Source organism: Spinacia oleracea, chromosome 1, assembly GCF_020520425.1.
Source record: "Spinacia oleracea cultivar Varoflay chromosome 1, BTI_SOV_V1, whole genome shotgun sequence".
NCBI classification, from domain to species: Eukaryota; Viridiplantae; Streptophyta; class Magnoliopsida; order Caryophyllales; family Amaranthaceae; genus Spinacia; species Spinacia oleracea.
The window spans coordinates 120,703,337-120,721,005 of record NC_079487.1 but is presented as its reverse complement, the minus strand read 5'-3'; the positions used below and the strand labels follow the sequence as shown (position 1 = coordinate 120,721,005).

Genomic DNA, 17,669 nt, shown 5'->3' with positions numbered 1-17,669 from the left:
AGAGACGAGAAAAGACATGGAAGAGAAACAAAACTACGGTCTTAGTGTGTAGACATCGTAAATTGCGCACAAACGTCTACAGTCATTGAACATGACTTGATTAGCATGCTCTGAACCCTCAAAAATGGGGAGCAACGAAGTAATGAACGTATTTGCATGAAAAAGAAAGTCATAGTATAAAAGGGTATTAATACCCAGTTAACACTAACAACAAACTACCTGCAAACCCAAACAAGTTTGCATGAAAAAGAAAGTCATAGTATAAAAGGGTATTAGTACCCAGTTATCACTAACAACAAACTACCTGCAAACCCAAACAAGTTGTACAAAGAAAATAAGAAGGGGCGATGATAAAGGTCGTAAGTTGTGACAACATTTAGTTGTCGCAATCTTATGTGTCTGAGTTTAATTGGTAAATATAGGGGCCACATAGGCTATGCGTAATCAGAATATTTTTACTATCAATGCAATATTTTTACTAAGAAAAAAATGTAAATAAGGTAGTCGATATAAAGAAAGGAAACAAATTAAAATATGAAGATTTTCCTACCTTTTTTTGTAACATGTATAATAGGTTATATAAGTAAAATATTTTAGTTTCCAAATTAAATCATGGCACATAAACGTATCATGTCATCATTGTGACACGGCTTAAAATTCGCATGTTGCGACCTTTATCATTTTCGAATAAGAAGAATATAATTACAATACAAAAAAAGTACAATTCTCATAGGTATTTACTTTAGTTGGTGTGAGGAGGTGGGGTAATTTTTATTGTTTTATAAGGATAGTGGGTCCTATAACTTGTATTTTTATTGTAGCTAACCTGTTAAAGTGGAATTGGACTGATACCCTCACTCACATTCCAAGGTCATCAAACATGGTTGCACATATGTTAGTTGTTTTTGCAATGGAGATGGCAGTCAGTCTCATGATCTCATCTAATGGTTCCCCAACTGGCTAAGAAATGGTATGAAGCTGATCTTCAGGCGTCCAATCTAGCAGGGATTGCTCCACTTCTGCTAATGTGTAGTTCTTTAAAACATTGGACACTACAATTTTTTTGCTAGTTCTAGTGTTTGGCTAACCATGATTTATATATATATATATATATATATATATATATATATATATATATATATATATATATATATATATATATATATATATATATATATATATATTTTGACAATAGCTAAAGCTCCTTAGACTAAGTTACATGAAAACGAAAAACCACTAGTTCGACAATTGTTAGCAATAATGTGTGCCCTTTGGACTTGTTGTCGTTCAGCCTTAATGATGATGCATGCCTTGAAAGTAGAAGCCACCTCCTTGATTTGTGCTACCGCCCATAATATGTAAATGTTCTTCTCCTTAGTTGCAGTCTCCAAATTTGAAAGTAAGGTTGTTGAATCCGTTAAGATTAAAACCTTATCAATCTGTTGGTTTTTGCACCATAGGATACCACTAAGACAGGCCTGAGCTTCCGATTGTAACAGAGAGAGAGCTAAACCATAGGATCCTCCCCCGTCTGTAGTTGCCTTTGAAATCGTATCCAAAACAACCCATCCTACTCCTGCTTTCCTTGTATGTTTGTCCCACGATCCATCCACCTGCAAAACAAAGTTAGGAAAAAAGATTGTTCTTGGCCAAGCTGTACATGGTGGAATCCGAGAGGTTGGACTAGGTGTTGTGTGTTCAAAGAAGCATCATCATTTTTCGGCCCAACTAACCATGATTTATAATGGCTTGAAGAAGCTCCTTTTGATGTATGATATAGACTTCTTCTTTTGCAATTTAGGCTTAGCATTGCAAAAACGTAGTTTTATTGTCAGGACTTGGGCTTTTAAATGATGGCCTTCCCTAGTGAGGTCCTTATTTGGGTTTGTACTTTGTAGACCTGGTTTTGTAAAAATCTTTTAATTAAGTTGATATAATTCGTATACCTTATGTTAAAAAAAAGTTGCATAACTTATTACGGAGTACTAGTAAATAATTGTGTAATAGCGGTGACCATTAGGAAGGAGAAATAATAAAATAAGTTTGGTTATTTATCAAAAATAAAAGTATTGCAAGTATTGTGAGTATTTTAAAGCGGAGAGAATAGTACTCCCTCCGTCTAAAATGTTCCTTACGTTTGGTATTTTGCACCTGATTTAACGACTAAATAATGTGCATTAAGATACATTTATTTATAATATTTACCTTCATCAGAAGATTTGATGTCCCAATGAAAATGTGTGAGAGATTAAATATCCCATGAATTTAATTGGGTAAATTAATAATAATCATTGACAAAAGTTTTGATAGAATATTAAAGCATTATATAAAAGAAAATGTAAAATTTATTTTAGGGTTCCAGAAATGAAATACTTCGTATGTAAGAACATTTTGAGACGGAGGAGTATAACTTAGTCTTTGACTTGAAAACTTCAAAGAGTAGAATAATTTTGTTTTGTTTTGTTTTGTTTAGAAAAGAGTAGAATAATTTGACTTTGGATAATTATGCCTCGTGTGTTAGAAGAGATTGACCCGAAAGAAAAGGATTTTGTAGTTGTACAAATTTTGTTCCTATCCCTTCCTTCCTCTTGTAGGCTAATCATTCACCAAACCTCTTTTTAATCCAAAACCGAGAAATTCAATCCAAAAACCCAAAAAAATCCCATTTTCTTCGAAACGCATAGACCCTTCTCCACAAAAATCTGTAAAGCACATTCAAAAACCCTCAATTTAATCTACTAAAAACCCAAAAAAAAAAAATCAAACATATTCTCCATATCCCCCAATTTCACAGCACCAAATTAGGCAAGGCAATGTACATTTTAAACAATCACAATCATCCATGTCCTGGAACAGAAAAAACCTTCCAAATTTCACCATGAACCTGAACCAGTAGAGAAGAAAACACAAATTCCGGAGGGAGGAAGTCGAGTTGGGATGATGTTAGAAGATGAAGGAGACGAAAACCCATCAAAGTCAAAACCAGCAACCTGGTCGTCGTTTTCATCATGGAGGTATGCGACGAGCTTCAAGAGAGATCTAATGGCGGGGGCAGTTATGGGGGGTGTGGTACACACCATTGTTGCACCCATTGAGAGAGCTAAGCTTTTGTTGCAGACACAAGAGAGTAACATTGCAATTGGTGTTGGAAAACACCGAAAATTTAAGGGTATGCTTGATTGCATTGTTAGTATGGTGAAGGAAGAGGGGTTTGTCGCACTTTGGAGGGGCAATGGAAGTAGTGTTCTTCGGTATTACCCTTCTGTCGCTCTCAATTTCTCTCTTAAGGTATATTGTTTTTTCCTTTAATTTTGAATTCGGGTTGTGTTCTTTATTATAGTATAGCCTCGGTTTCGAAATAATTGATAGTCGCCTTAATAGTGAAATTTGAACTAGTAATGTGACAATTGATGTTATTTGGTTTGTGGGTTTTGGTGAATTGTGAAATGGGTAGAGATTGATGAAATATGAGGTTCACTGATATTGGCTGCAATATGAATAGCAAGTATGATTTAGATTAGTTTTTAGTGCATACCTTAGATGAGAATCATTATGTTTAAGGTTTAAGCTCTCCATAGAAAAAAAACCTCGGTGAATAGCTGTACACTTTGGTGTAAAATGGGCGTTCTGAGGATATGTAGGTAGATGATGCTGAAAGATAGTTCGTTCTAAATTTAGCTTTTTTTGTGGATGATGGACATGATTTGTAATGGTTATAGCACCATATCCTGTCGAGAAATAGAACATTGACTTCCGGTGCTTTGCGTTTCCTGCATACTAGTGAAGAGATTAGAGTCATGTTTTTGGCTTGGTTAAGTCTGGGATGGTGGCATGGGTCGTGGATTCGAAGCTTTGTTATCTTTGGGACTTGATAATGTTAGTGGATACTGGATAGAATGGTATAGACATATATTAGTTGCTGATTGAGATGTTCAAGACTACAAGTGTTAAAGCTTTTACTGAGTGGGGGATTAAGTTATGATTTTTCGCTAATGTCATTTACTGTAGTAAACACTAGAGTTTGTTCTGTTTTGGTATACTCTCAGTGCTAAGGCATATGGGACTATGCGTTCTCCTTGATATGTGGCGCCTAAAAAAAAGATTGAATGTCTATCTGTTGTGTAGCATTCTGCTGGAAATTGAACTGTTTCGTCTTATCTACATTACATCATGCCTTTTGTTATCCTAATCATTATGATAATTGTTTACTGTTGGATGAATTTTGGGAGTTAATGGTTTTCACATCAGTGCTCTAAAGGTGTTAAAGTATATTACAAGAACCAGCTATAATCATCATGGATGTGGGAGTATATTAGTAGAACAGTAAAACCACCATGGTAAAGCTATATGCCCTTGCCACCAATTCACTTTAGATTGTGTTGTTGAAAACGCCTTGTTTGGAGGAAAAGTAATGCTAATTCCAAGGGTAGAATGAACTCCCCAATTATCATTATGTCTTTTGTGAGTGAGGGGGATTTGAAGTCACTTATCTTTGTGCTGACTGCTGAGACTCTGTGAGTTTGTTGAACTGTTATGGCTTAAGCTCTGGGGATTTTGGGTGTAATGCAGATTAGTTTGGCTTCCTTAAAAAGCTGTCTCAAGGTTTTTCAGGCTGCTTCTTATAGGAAGAATGACAATGTTATAACTATGGTACTTAGTGTGTTTAATCACTTTGCGAGTGTCACTGGAAGGAGGTACCTCAATTAGTGACTTGTGCCGCAGAGTTGTTTCCTTTACACTTTTCTTATCCTTAGGGACTTTAAGGGATTATCTCTATATCCCATCTTCTGTGATTGGCTAACAAATGTTTTTCTCTAGTTTATAGAAAACTCCCTCCTCTTTTGATGTTTATGTACTTTCTTCCTTTATTATGTAACTTATGTTTCTCTTATCAAAAGAATTAGCATTGGTGTTATTTTTTCCAGAGAAGAATAATCCAACACCTCCTCTGAATTACGGAGTAGTTCATTTAACCTCCTTTGTGCAATCATGAGCAAGAACATGAAACCATTAGTTTGAGGCTAGACATTTTTTGTGTCTAGAAAACTAATCCCTCCATTACAAAATGTCAAAATGAACTCCATGGTTAACTTCGGCACAGTTCAAAAAGCTCAACCTCCTTTCGTAAAAACTTCCCTGGCTTAGATAGTGAGCAAAAACAATTGATCAAGAAATTAGCTTCTTTCTCAACACAGGAAATTCATGAACATGCAGGCTTTCTTTTATAAAGAATGTGCCAAAATCAAACAAGCACCCCCTTTAGATATTTGGGGCTACCTTTAGCTACAAAAAACTGATAGTCTTTTTCATTTTTACGATGCATACCCCTTCCTCATTAACTATGTGTTCTCCCTGGAAGACATATAGCTGATAATATAAAATGTTTTGGATAACATAGATCAAACCGTTAGAACTTGGAAGTTGATGAATAGAGGAAGGAAACTAGGAAAGTATTATGATTGAGAAAAATAAAGGGTTGATATGCCTTGGGAATGGCATTTAACTAATAAAAATGTGAGTGGTTTGAGAAATGGAGATGAATTAGTGTTTGATTTTGCCAGAAGAACCCTGCTCTCATGTCGAAAAGAAGGGGGGATACTATTCTGCTAGAGTACAAAGGGACATTCATGCTTCTTTTTCATTTGGTTTCAGTTTTCAACAATCTCCGTCTCCTGAACTTATTCCATTGAACCTCACGATAATGCACGAGTGTAATGTTTTATTAGTGAAACTAAAATCATTTTGGCTTACTGAGGTGGAGTTTATTTTCCAGACTTAACATCATTGTTACTGGATATGACTTGTATTTTTCTAGATCTTACTCTATGACTTCGGTGTTGCTTTGTGCTTATTTTGGGTGGACAAAAGGATATGGTACAAAGAATTTTCTTGTGTTTAAAGCAGGTTCAAAAGCCTTTGCGACTGGTGAACTAGTCATGATATATTGGATTTTTTTTTGACATAAACTACCTACTCCATATTAGATATGCACTTGGGGAAACAACTACCTTTTCTTTTTGTTTTATTTTCCCCAAAAAACTATCCTAAAAACTCAAAAACTTTGAGTAGCACTACTTACAAACGGATTTTAGCTAAATTTTCCGTTTTTGGGCACTACTTGTTTGTTTTCACACATTTATGGCATGTAAAAGTTAAAATTTCCCCAACTTTCTGTCTCTCCAATGACCTTCTTCCTCCTCCATTGAATTCCCTCATTTTCAAGTTCATCTCCCTCTTTCAATTATCAAAAATATTGAAACTCAAATTCTTTAACAACTTTTTCGCCATAATCCATTCATTTTGTTATTATTATTATTATTAAACCTTTAATACAATAAAGAACAAGCATAAAACTTGTTCCCTAAGGCATCCGAATACAAAATATAGACAAGATTGTTTGTTAGCCATGGTAAACTAAGCTTCTAAATTGTAAGAAATTTAGTTTCGGTAAGAACCTTAAGTCTCCGGTTTAGGTGGAATGCTAAAATTGCATTTGTTTAGATATGTAAGTGTAGGATGGTAGGATGATTTGACGCGATTCAATTAAATTGTAAGTAACCTGAATCCCCAAAACAGAGTAGAATGCATGAACCTTAAATACGAAACCCTAATTCTAGCAATTAGGTAAATCTAAAATACATCTAAACCCTAACTTCACAATCGCAATGCTTAACCAGTTGTCATAAGGTGTTAGAGTTATCTAACTTCTTTTTCCAATTCTTCTTTCTAGCATGGGGATCATTATCGTAAGAGAGATTTTTCGTAGTACGACTTTATGTATTGTTTTGAGGGCATCTTGTCCACTTGTTCTCTCTTCTCTCTCTGTTCTGTTTTTTCACCTATCTGAGTTAATGGCGTTAAGGTTCTTGTCTTTAATAAGTAAGACCCCCTTTTTCATTCTGATCTTTACTCCATGCCATCAAAGTCGAGTTAAGCTAATAAATGGGGTCTAACCTTTTGAACTTTTCACCGTTTAGGACCTATACCTTTTTTTTTCACCGTTTGGGACCTCATTCCCCTTTTTCGGCCAAATTTAACTAGAGTACATTAAAAGGTTAGGTCCTTGGGTTAAAAGGTTAAAGTAAATCAAAAGTTTGAGGACTAAACTTTTCGTTTTTTCACCTTTCAGGACCTGAACTTTCTTTTTTCACCTTTTGAGACCTCATTCAAGTTTTCATGTAATTCCAATTCAATTATTAAAGTTTCTAATCATTAACATATAATAAGTTCAAATTGAAATGATATGTAACTTAATTCATAAATTTAGCCCATATATAAATTGATTTGGGTATCAAATAATCTAATGAATAAAGAAGCAAATAATTATTTACAAGCTGATCATATTTTATATATTCGGTTATGGTGTCCAATGACAATAGAAGAATTAAGCAATTTATATAGTAGAGTACGATATTCATACAATTATACTCAAAGGTTTACGGGGATGGTGGAACTAAAAATACACTACGGAATTTTCCGCCCCGGGACCCAAGTTGTTAGGAAGATCCGCCGGTATATCCTCACAATTATTTGTGGTTTGTTTGAAGAATATTAATAATGTCCACACAAAAACGTAAAAATAATAAAAATAGGTTAATTTTAAACAAATTCTGATTTTGATCACAAGTTAATATATCATACTATTTCTTGATTGTTTTATGACAGTAAAGACAATTGGATTATTGATGCTCATATTTGATGAGGTACTTAAATGATTTATGCTTAACTCGATCAAAATTAATCAACAATTTCCGAATTAAAATTGCTGACCTCAAATTTTCTATAAACATATTCAAATCAGTTGTTATTGGATTACGTAAATTAAGTTTCAACTATTAAAGGTCTTATGAATGAGTAAATATTATCTATGATGTTTGGAGAAGAGTACTATGTAGTTTTAATTGTATGATGGGGTTTGGGAAAGATGAATTATTATTATTATTATTATTATTATTATTATTGTTAAATATATTAATAACAATTATTACATAATAATTAATAAAAATAAAAATATTAATAACTATTATTATAATTATTAATTTGAGCGATAGCTTTTTTTTTTGCATTTCCTGATTTTTTTTTATAGTAAATAACGTTGGTATACAAAATATGGATATGAGGTCCCAAAAGGTGAAAAAAAATATTCGGGTCCTAAACGGTGAAAAAATAAAAAAGTTGGACCCTAACCTTTGTCTTAATTTATTGTTTGAGTGATAGTATGGTTAACGGTAAGTTAAACTATGGTTAACTGGCCGGAAAATGAACATTAGTCCCCAAAAGGTGAAAAAAAAAAGGTTGAGGTCCTAAAGGGTGAAAAAACCAAAAGGTTGGACCCCAACCTTTAGCTTAACTCCATCAAAGTCACCAAATTCCCCTTCCTGTCTACCTCCACCCAACTAGCAGTTCTTTCTCTCAAATATTCCCCTCGGCTTTCTCGGGCAGCGTGCTGCCTCACTTCCTCAGCTAAATAACATATGTAAAGAGGCTACACTTGTACTAATTTTCAAAATAGTGAAGCCTGGTACTTCTACAATAGTATTTTTTTCAAATGTGTTTAAACTGATTATCTGTTGTTTTGTGCCTTATGTACCCATAAATAACAAAAATGCTAATAACAAAGTTGATCTGAAGTTTTACTTGAATAGCCAATGCCTCACCTTTCCCCTTGCATGTCTATGTTCTCGTTGTTTATTCTTGCACTCCCCACGTGTGCCCAGTAGCACCCTAGGCTACCTGTTTGTTGAGGGAGTGATGCTGCTAGGGCGAGGCTATGATCTAGGGGGAGCATGGTAAATAAAAAAGTGCAATGATTGTCTGACGGGCAGATTGGCACTTTGGTACATTAGAGAATTGAGAGAGGTGTGTGTTGTCTGTGAAGAAACAATATTAGCTCAGAACTTTTAATTAGACTGTTTAATTCAAGCCAAAAGTCATATGGGTTTGAATTTGGAAGTCCAATGCTGAACCCAAATATTTTATTTGAGTGTATTCCGTATTTACTCAAAGTTAAGCTCACTTTTATCCATTTGTAGCCATGTTAAAACTCCTCCTAACCTACTACGAAGTATGATTGTCTTAGTGGACATTATGGAAAATTATTTCTCTCGACTTGATTCTGTCTATACAGTTTCTCCAAATATTCAGTTTTGAACTTCTAATTACAGTATTCTAGATTTCGAACTTTCAACTTCTAATCATATATAAGGAAATATATGGTCATGTAATTCCACTGAATTTTCATTGTGAGATGGAAAGTGCACATGAGACTGGGGCTGTCCAAACTAAGTTATCGAAATGATCATGGTGCTTCTTTCAGTCACTGGGTATGATGAAGGTTGGTTAGGAATTTAATATTTTTTGACATGTTTGGTCTTGAGTAGTAATAGCAGTATCAGACAACAGATGTTGAACTTATAAGTTACAAATTATGCTAAATTGGTCAGGACTTGAACTCTGAAGTGCCAATTCAGTTTGATTTGCTGGGGTTAAGGCAGCGGAAGTTCTCTTCTCCCTGGCCCCTACTTTGCTATTCTGGTTGTTATGAGGGGTTTTATATCATGTAAATAATTGATTGTGTTTCATGGAGTTGTGACGATGCAATGCTTGGGCAGTGTCTTTTAGGGAAGAAAATTGAATATTTCAACATTTGAAATGTTTTAAAAGCTGTTATTTTATTAGGATCTTTCTGGTGTACATGTTAGAAGCCATCTAAGAGATACAGTATATTTTAGAGTGCAGCATGTGCTTGATGTGCATCAACAAAACAAGAGCTGGACAAAGAATAGAAAATTGAACTGTATGCTTCAGTATCCACAATCGTTGGAAAGAAAATGGCTTTAACTATTCCCTGTTTTGGTTTCATTGCAGTCCCAAAAAACTTACGTCAGGTTAAGGAAACTTTCTCAGTAAAATATCTTGTAAGTGGGAGGCCCAAGTTTCTTCTCTTGGGTGTCTTTCTGGATATAGTTAATCTGGGTGATACGCTTACCCGTTGTATAGCAATAGACACTGCAAATTGTGGTAATTCTGTGTTAATGCGACTCGCTCGTCAATTTTGTCAGCCACTAGCGCACTACCATTATTATTCAAGGAACTCAAGTCATAACTCGTGACTGTCGTAATAGCTGACAGCTTTAACTATGATGTGGTCAAGTTTTGAAGCCTCCTAAAAATGGTAACTTTTGTTGTGGGGGGGGGGGGGATGGCTATTTCTGTTTTAACTTGTTGGGGGAAACATTGCTGTTTCTGTTTTATCATTCGTGTATTGCATAATTAATGCTGGTCATGAACTAGCAACATAGATGTGGAGTGAGTTGCGGTAGGGGAGTTGTGAAGGAAGTTGTGTGTGTTGTGATTTGGTTGAAAGATACCTGTTTAAAATTTAGAACTATTAAAAGTGTACTGTACTATACCTTGCTGAGTGATTTGGGAGGAACATACTTCAATAATAGTAGGAACCTCCTATAATCAATGACTTTATTCTCAAACAATCCGACTTCTGTACATCTTGTATTACTATCTGTTATCTTGTACTAAAAATCAGTTTGGACTTTACATTTACTTATAAACAAAATTATGTAAATGTATTTTATATCTGGTTGTTTTCTTGTTGCAGGATCTTTACCGAGATGTACTAAAAAATGACAGTGATGGCCAGCCCATTATGACCGGTGTAGCTGCCAACTTTTTTGCCGGGGCCGCTGCTGGTTGCACCACATTGATCATCGTTTATCCGCTCGATATTGCTCACACACGATTAGCTGCAGACATTGGGAAGGCTGATGCTCGTCAATTTAGGGGAATATACCACTTCCTAACTAGTGTTTACAGGGTAGAAGGTGTCCGTGGACTTTACAGAGGACTCCCTGCATCTTTCCATGGAATGGTTATTCATCGTGGTCTATACTTTGGTGGATTTGATACAGTTAAAGATGTTCTTGCCAAAGATGCTGTAGAATTAGCATTGTGGAAACGCTGGTTGGCAGCACAAGTAGTGACAACTTCTGCTGGGTTGTTATCTTATCCATTTGATACAGTTCGAAGGCGTATGATGATGCAATCTGGTCTCAAGGAACCAATGTACAGGAAAACTGTTGATTGTTGGAAGACAATATATAGGACAGAAGGGTTAACCTCATTTTATCGAGGGGCAATTTCAAACATGTTTAGGAGTACTGGTGCTGCTGCCATTCTTGTTTTATACGATGAAGTTAAGAAGTTCTTGCACTGGGGTAAGGCTGGTTCTACTTCTACCAGTAACTGATTTTTTTTGAAGGTATCAATATACAGATTTCGATACAATTTTAACGGATACAGATCAAAACATGCGTCTGCTGGTGTTGCCTTCTAGCTTCTTGGCCATGGCAGCCTTACACTAATTTTTTTAACTAAGCAATAAGAAAGAGAATTGACTCCAGCTTTTTATTTGCTCCACCATCTTTCTGTATATACCTTTGTCATTCAGCTATTTTGCTGCTGATTCTGGAGACTATTTTGCTGCTGATTCTGGAGATTATTGCGTTATGTTGATCTTAGTTCCCCTTATTTTAGGGGAAAAAAGCTCAGGCATTAAGGGTACGTTCTATTCACCTGATTTTTTCTTTTTTTCTAAACTTAGCTGAACTTATTAAAATTTATCAAAACTTATTTTAGTTATAAATTGAATTTGGTCAACCCTTATATATCCTGAACTAAACGGAATATATTTTTCATGAAATAAGTGAAGTTAAGGTGAACAGAAGATAAGTTTAAATATGACAAGTTTGATATACAAGTGTTAACAAAGTACTCCCTACCATGTACAGTTGTGAAGTTCAATTAACATCAGTTAAATCCATATAAGTAAAAATCAGATGAATAGATTAAGTCGTAAGTTGAATATCTAAATTAGTGATACTTTAACTAGATTTGTAAGACTTTTATTAAGTGATAGCCAACTTCTTTACAACTAACCAAAAAGATCCAAATATATAGCATAATACTTATTAATGTCAAATACGTAATGATTATGCTATTTTACATGGACTGGTTCCCTCTTTGTTATAAAAAAATAGAATGAAGTCAGCAACTTTGTGCCAAGTTGATGGGAAAAGGGTGCAAAAGTGGATTAAATTATGTTAGTTTTAGAGAATGTTAATGAGTATTAAGTACATTGTTTTGTTCCTAATGGTCTATAAACTTTCCTAAGTTCCACTAAACTATACTCCGTAATTATGATTTAATTTGGTGAGTGTGATGTCATATGATTCCTTAACCTACTAAATTACATTATCATGCAGTGTACTTCTATATTATGTATAAACGTATATTACTACTAAATTAGCCACTTCTACGTACGAAGTATTACATAAGAACATAACTATTCAGGTATATAAAGAGACATGACATAAAACTTGGTGAAACTGAAACTTCTTTGATCTAAACTTGTAAAAATTGTAAGCGTTTGTTTAAGGTTGACATAAAAATCAATATAGAAATAAATTATACCATCAACGAATTGAAGAAAGTGATTTATTTTGTTTCCACTACTAACTTACGTGTGTTTGGATTGCAATATACGTAGTACTCCGTGGAAGGGAAGGATTGCAATATACGAAGTAGAAGGGAAGGGAGGGGAGGGGAAACGAAACGAAGGGAGGAAGAAGGTGATCCATTTTCCGTGGCCTCCAAATCTCTCCAATTTGGAGGGATATTGTATATTGTAGTAATTAAGTAGAGATGGAAAATCGATCGCATTATGTCTCCCTCCCGTTCCTTCAATTTCCACACCTTTATCCAAACAAGGGAGTTTATTCTCCTTGTTTTTCCTTTCTTCTCATTGCTCTTATCCAAACAAAGTGTTAATCAAATAATAAATTACACTTTTCAAAAAATGAAATTTACTTAGAATTGTAAGTTAACGAAATAAGTTAAATTTCCTGCGTTCAATCCAACGACCATTAGTTTAATATTCATTATAAAAATAGAGTACTCCAACTTGATGGGTAAAGAGCCAAAGAGTGCAAAAGTGGTCCATGTTAACTAAGGTGTTGGAGATTATAGTAAACTTATTGTTTATTTGCTAATAATGTTTTATGTTTTAAACTTGATTATGATTGTACTTTGAGTGGTATGCAATAGATTCAAGATGATGCAATATGATTCCTTTAATTGGTTAGTGTTAATTGCATCATCATCTTGTAGATTTTTTTTTATCGTACTACTTAAATAGAAGTAAAATAAAAAGGTGCACAAAAACGGAAAACCATTGGCAGTTGCCCATTGTTAGTGAATCTCTATGTTTGGCCGGTAGAAAGAAGCACGTAGTAAGCAGTGCATCTCATGTGTGATCAACTACACCATCAACTTGATGGTGTGACGCGCGTAGCTAATACGGAGAAAGTTATTATTTGACTTTCTATGCTGGTGTTATATTTCCTGTTACTTTTATTGTTTTTCTGCAGTTTCTTGAATTTCATATTAGAGGTTCCTTGTATAGACTGATATTACTTGATTTTCTATGTTAGTGTTACTTATACATGGCATTTGTTGTTACTTTTCTTGTTTTATTGCAGTTTCATGTTAGAGGTTCCTTGTATATAGACCAGTGTTACTTGACTTTGTATGATAATGTTACTTATACGTTGTATTCGTTGTTATTTTCTTGTTATACTACAATTTCTTGAATTTCATGTTCGAGGTTCCTTATATAGACTGGTGTTACTTGACTTTTTATGCTGGTGTTACCTTTTAGTTATTGCAGTTTATTCAACTTCATGTTAGAGGTTTATTGTATAACTGATGTTACTTGACTTTCTATGCTAGTGTTACTTATACATTATTTTCGCTGTTACTTTTCTTATTTTATTGCATTTTCTTCAATTTCATGTTAGAGGTTCTTTATGTTACTTTAGTTTCTATGCTGATGTTACTTTATATTCTTTGCTGATGTTACTTTATTTTCTAGGCTTTAAACACGTTAGGCTTATTTATAAGTATGAACATGTCACACACTCACACCATCAAGTTGATGGTGTGGCTGGTCACATATAAGACTTGAGGCGTAGTAAGTATTTTGAACTTATATAATTTAAGTCTAGCTCTACCACTCTACTTTGAGAATAGTGGGGGAACAAGGGTAGTGATTTAGATTGAGGTCATATTTATGTTTGATGTTTGATAACAACTTCATTTCTTAGGTCATAACAAAGGCATATTTTAGGAAAAGTGCAAAACATAAGGGGAATTTTATCGTTCATAGTCCTTTTTTCTAGTTTGAATGTGTCACAAAGACAAGGAGGAAGAAGTATCAAACTTGTAAATTATCATACATATATAGACACTTAATTAGTTTTTGGCACTAGGCCAATACCTCATCAATAAATTTTGTTGTACTATGATTGTGAGGTTTGAAAAGGTTATTATTAGGCTGATAATAGGTCACATAAACTCACCTCACTCGAATAAGGGGTAGGAGTGGGGGTGGGACTATGGGACGAGGGTTGTGTTATATACTGTGAATTAGAGCATAATGTCATGTGCACAAAATTGAATCATAGAAGCAAGAAAGAGTGGGGATCGAGCGGCTATTGCATGGCAAGGAGAAAGGGATTCAGATCGCCACATCCAAGGTTGGATTAGAGTTTGTGCAAATTTTTCCTTACAGGCTGAATGTTTGGCGATTTAGGAAGGTCTGAAGGGAGTTGCTCATGTCTCAAGGAATGTTCTTATCAAGATGGACTGCCAGAATGCAGTTGATGCGTTTTCCGTCCGACGCTGGTGGATGTTCGTATACGAGGAAGTATTTTCGGATATCAGATATTTGTGGACAAATGCATATCATAACAAAAGACAAAATAAGAAAAATGACAAAAAAGAAATTAAATGGTACTTTTTTAAACAAAAATGGTACTTTTTTTAATTGAATGGTACTTTTTTTTTACAGAATGGTACTTTTTTAACATAAATGGTACTTCCTTTTTTGTCTTTTAGCTATTTGTCTTTTAGCTGATATGTGTGTTGCCACACATATCTGATATCCGAAAAAACAACCTCGTTCGTATACACCATATTATCTCAGACATTCTCCTGCTTGCTTCGTCTTTAGATTATGTTGTGTGTAACAAAGTAAGTCGTTCCATGGTTAACTCAGCCCATATACTTGCCACTAAGGTAAGGAAAGGACTGATGGTTTGACTTTTAGTGTTCTTGTGCTATCAAAAAAAAAATATATATATATATACACTATTATAAATGAATATAGTTTGTCACTTTGAAATGAATAGTTATAAATATATTATACAATAGTGAACAATAAAATCAACTTAATTTAATGACTAAAAATAATCATTAATCACTAAATTTAATTTAACTATATCAATTTTTATTTAGTAAATAATATTTATTGAACAAAAATAATTATGGTGAATACAACTTACTTGAAATGGTATAAAGTTAAAGGATTTCAAACTTTCAACAAGGAACAAATTAGAAAAATAGTTAGGGTATGGTTATGCAATCATTTCATTCAAAATCATAGTTTAATTAAATGGTCGGGTTTGTATAAGGAGTCATTTTCCGCTATTTTTTCAATAGAAAATGCCTTTTCATGATGTGCATAAGATAATAATTCGGATCCAATGTTCAACTTGGTCTGAAGTTTTCGATTAATAAAATTGCAATCTTTATACTATTTTAAACTATTAATTATGCGTTATGAAATGCATAATTAAACAAAGAATTTTTCTAAATTCAAATTGATATGACATCAATAACACCAACACCATTACATGTCTTCAAAACCAACGCAATTCCGATGTCAAAACAAAAAAAATGTAATTATGCATAATATCTCAAAAGACAATCGCAAATAGCCAAATATTTGTGTAGTATAAGGCTATTATAACGTTATAATCCAAAAGAAGTAAATTAACACGAAGACAGAATAAATTTCAATATTGTAAAAGAGTTAAATTTATCCATTTCCCCTATGATTTTAATCACAAAAACATACTTCGTACCTATTTCATATAATTATAAACTAAGTCATTTTAACCTCGTATATATACATCATCTATCATTATTCATTTGATACTAGATTACTAGACTACGCTTTAAAGAAAGAGAGACATTAAAGGAGAGGATGAGAAGAATGAAATTATTATAACCAAATTAGTGCAAATGCAAAGGGGAAACCTCCAATAAAGAAGCCAAAGCATCTATCATCTCAATCATAAAAAAAAATGGAAATATTTACAAAGGAAAAAAAAGAAAAAGAAAAAAAAAGAAGCTTTACAAAAATTGGACTTTGGGTGATGCAAGGAAATGGTGGGGTAGATAAGTTAGGTTTAAATCTCAAGTTTAAAAATAATTGGTGATGTGGGGAAATCTATGTACAAAAGATTCAATATTAGATTCTTTTTTAGTTGCTAAAAGATTCTACTATTAATAATAGTAATGTTAAATTTTCTAGCTCTCAAGTGTCCTTTGCATGACGTGCAATTGTTACATGTACATTAGAAAAACAATAATGGGAAATATAATAATGCACATTATATTATTTATGTTTGTTTGTTTTGTGGACCTTTTGTGGGTTGTTTTTGATGATCATATTGTCATCACTTAACCACCATTTTCTACCCTTTTTTCTTCTTTTCAAAAGAATATGGGAGGTGGGGTTAAGGTTCATCATACTCCTCTTCTATCACATCTTTCTTTTCTTAATGCCTTTCCTAAACAGGGAACTTGCTTTAATTGTGTTCTTTAACAACTTCAACTTCTATTTTTTGATTTTTTAAAAATTGTTGTATTTTCATTAAATAGACAACGAAAATTGATCTACCAATCTAATTTTGACTTATTAAAAAGGAGAGCATATATATTTCAACCTGTTAATTTAACTTTTAGAGTTTAATCTTATGACACTTTGAGTGCATTTTAGCTTACAATAATGTCATCAACCCACTTCGTGCAATCGAAAACCGTAGAAGAGAATATAATTCGTGGTAAGATGGATATGCATGCAAATATGCAATATTATATAATCGAAAGGATTACGCATGAGTGTAGAATGTAATGTAAAATTGAACAACTTGTAGAATGCAAAGAATTAATGTAATGTAATAATGTCAACTAGAGAATATGTTTAGACTTTAGAGGGAGGGTTGTTTAATTAGTACTTGGATACAAAATACGATGGAGCCAATTATAGCACAAGGGAATCTCCCCTAATTAATGCCTATTTAATTATAGCTTAATTACGATTCAATATTTGATTGTATTTTATATGCTTCTTTGTTCTTACATTGGGTGCTCTAATATTCTTCAACTTGCTAGCCGCCTCTAGTTAACAAAACGTACGGACAGTTTTTACTAACTTGTATACGAAGTGTGTACCTAGTTTATTTTTAGGTTAGTTTTTTTTTTTTATTATTTTTTTTATGTGAATGAACCTCTAGGCATAATACATCATAAATTGGAGAGGGTGGGTTAAAATATGTGATCAATTGTATACAAATTATCAGTCTTTAATTTGTTAATGCACCGAGACATCGTTCATTCCTAGTAGCAGCAACTATCATACTTCTTATTATATCATATATGCTTACACTCGATCATTATTATAATTAGTGTACATATATACGTAGTAATTATAAAAATATCGTTCATAGTTTATGATATTTTCATAATTT

The 17,669-nt window shown here is 33.5% G+C and overlaps 1 protein-coding gene across 1 annotated transcript; it reads left to right on the top strand.

Moving 5' to 3' along the window:
- Positions 1-2,573: 2,573 nt before the first annotated feature.
- On the top strand, positions 2,574-11,593 carry LOC110795884 (probable ADP,ATP carrier protein At5g56450). The gene is made up of 2 exons (XM_022000925.2): positions 2,574-3,288; positions 10,616-11,593. The coding sequence occupies exons 1-2, from the start codon at positions 2,938-2,940 to the stop codon at positions 11,261-11,263; spliced, it is 999 nt and encodes a 332-aa protein (XP_021856617.1). The 5' UTR covers positions 2,574-2,937; the 3' UTR covers positions 11,264-11,593.
- Positions 11,594-17,669: the final 6,076 nt, after the last annotated feature.

What these genes read in the sequence shown, in the direction of transcription:
- LOC110795884 (XM_022000925.2), top strand. Translation starts at nt 2,938, where the DNA reads ATGATGTTAGAAGATGAAGGAGACGAAAACCCATCAAAGTCAAAACCA. An exon ending in CTCTCAATTTCTCTCTTAAG is followed by an intron (nt 3,289 to 10,615) that starts GTATATTGTTTT and finishes TTCTTGTTGCAG; the next exon opens with GATCTTTACCGAGATGTACT.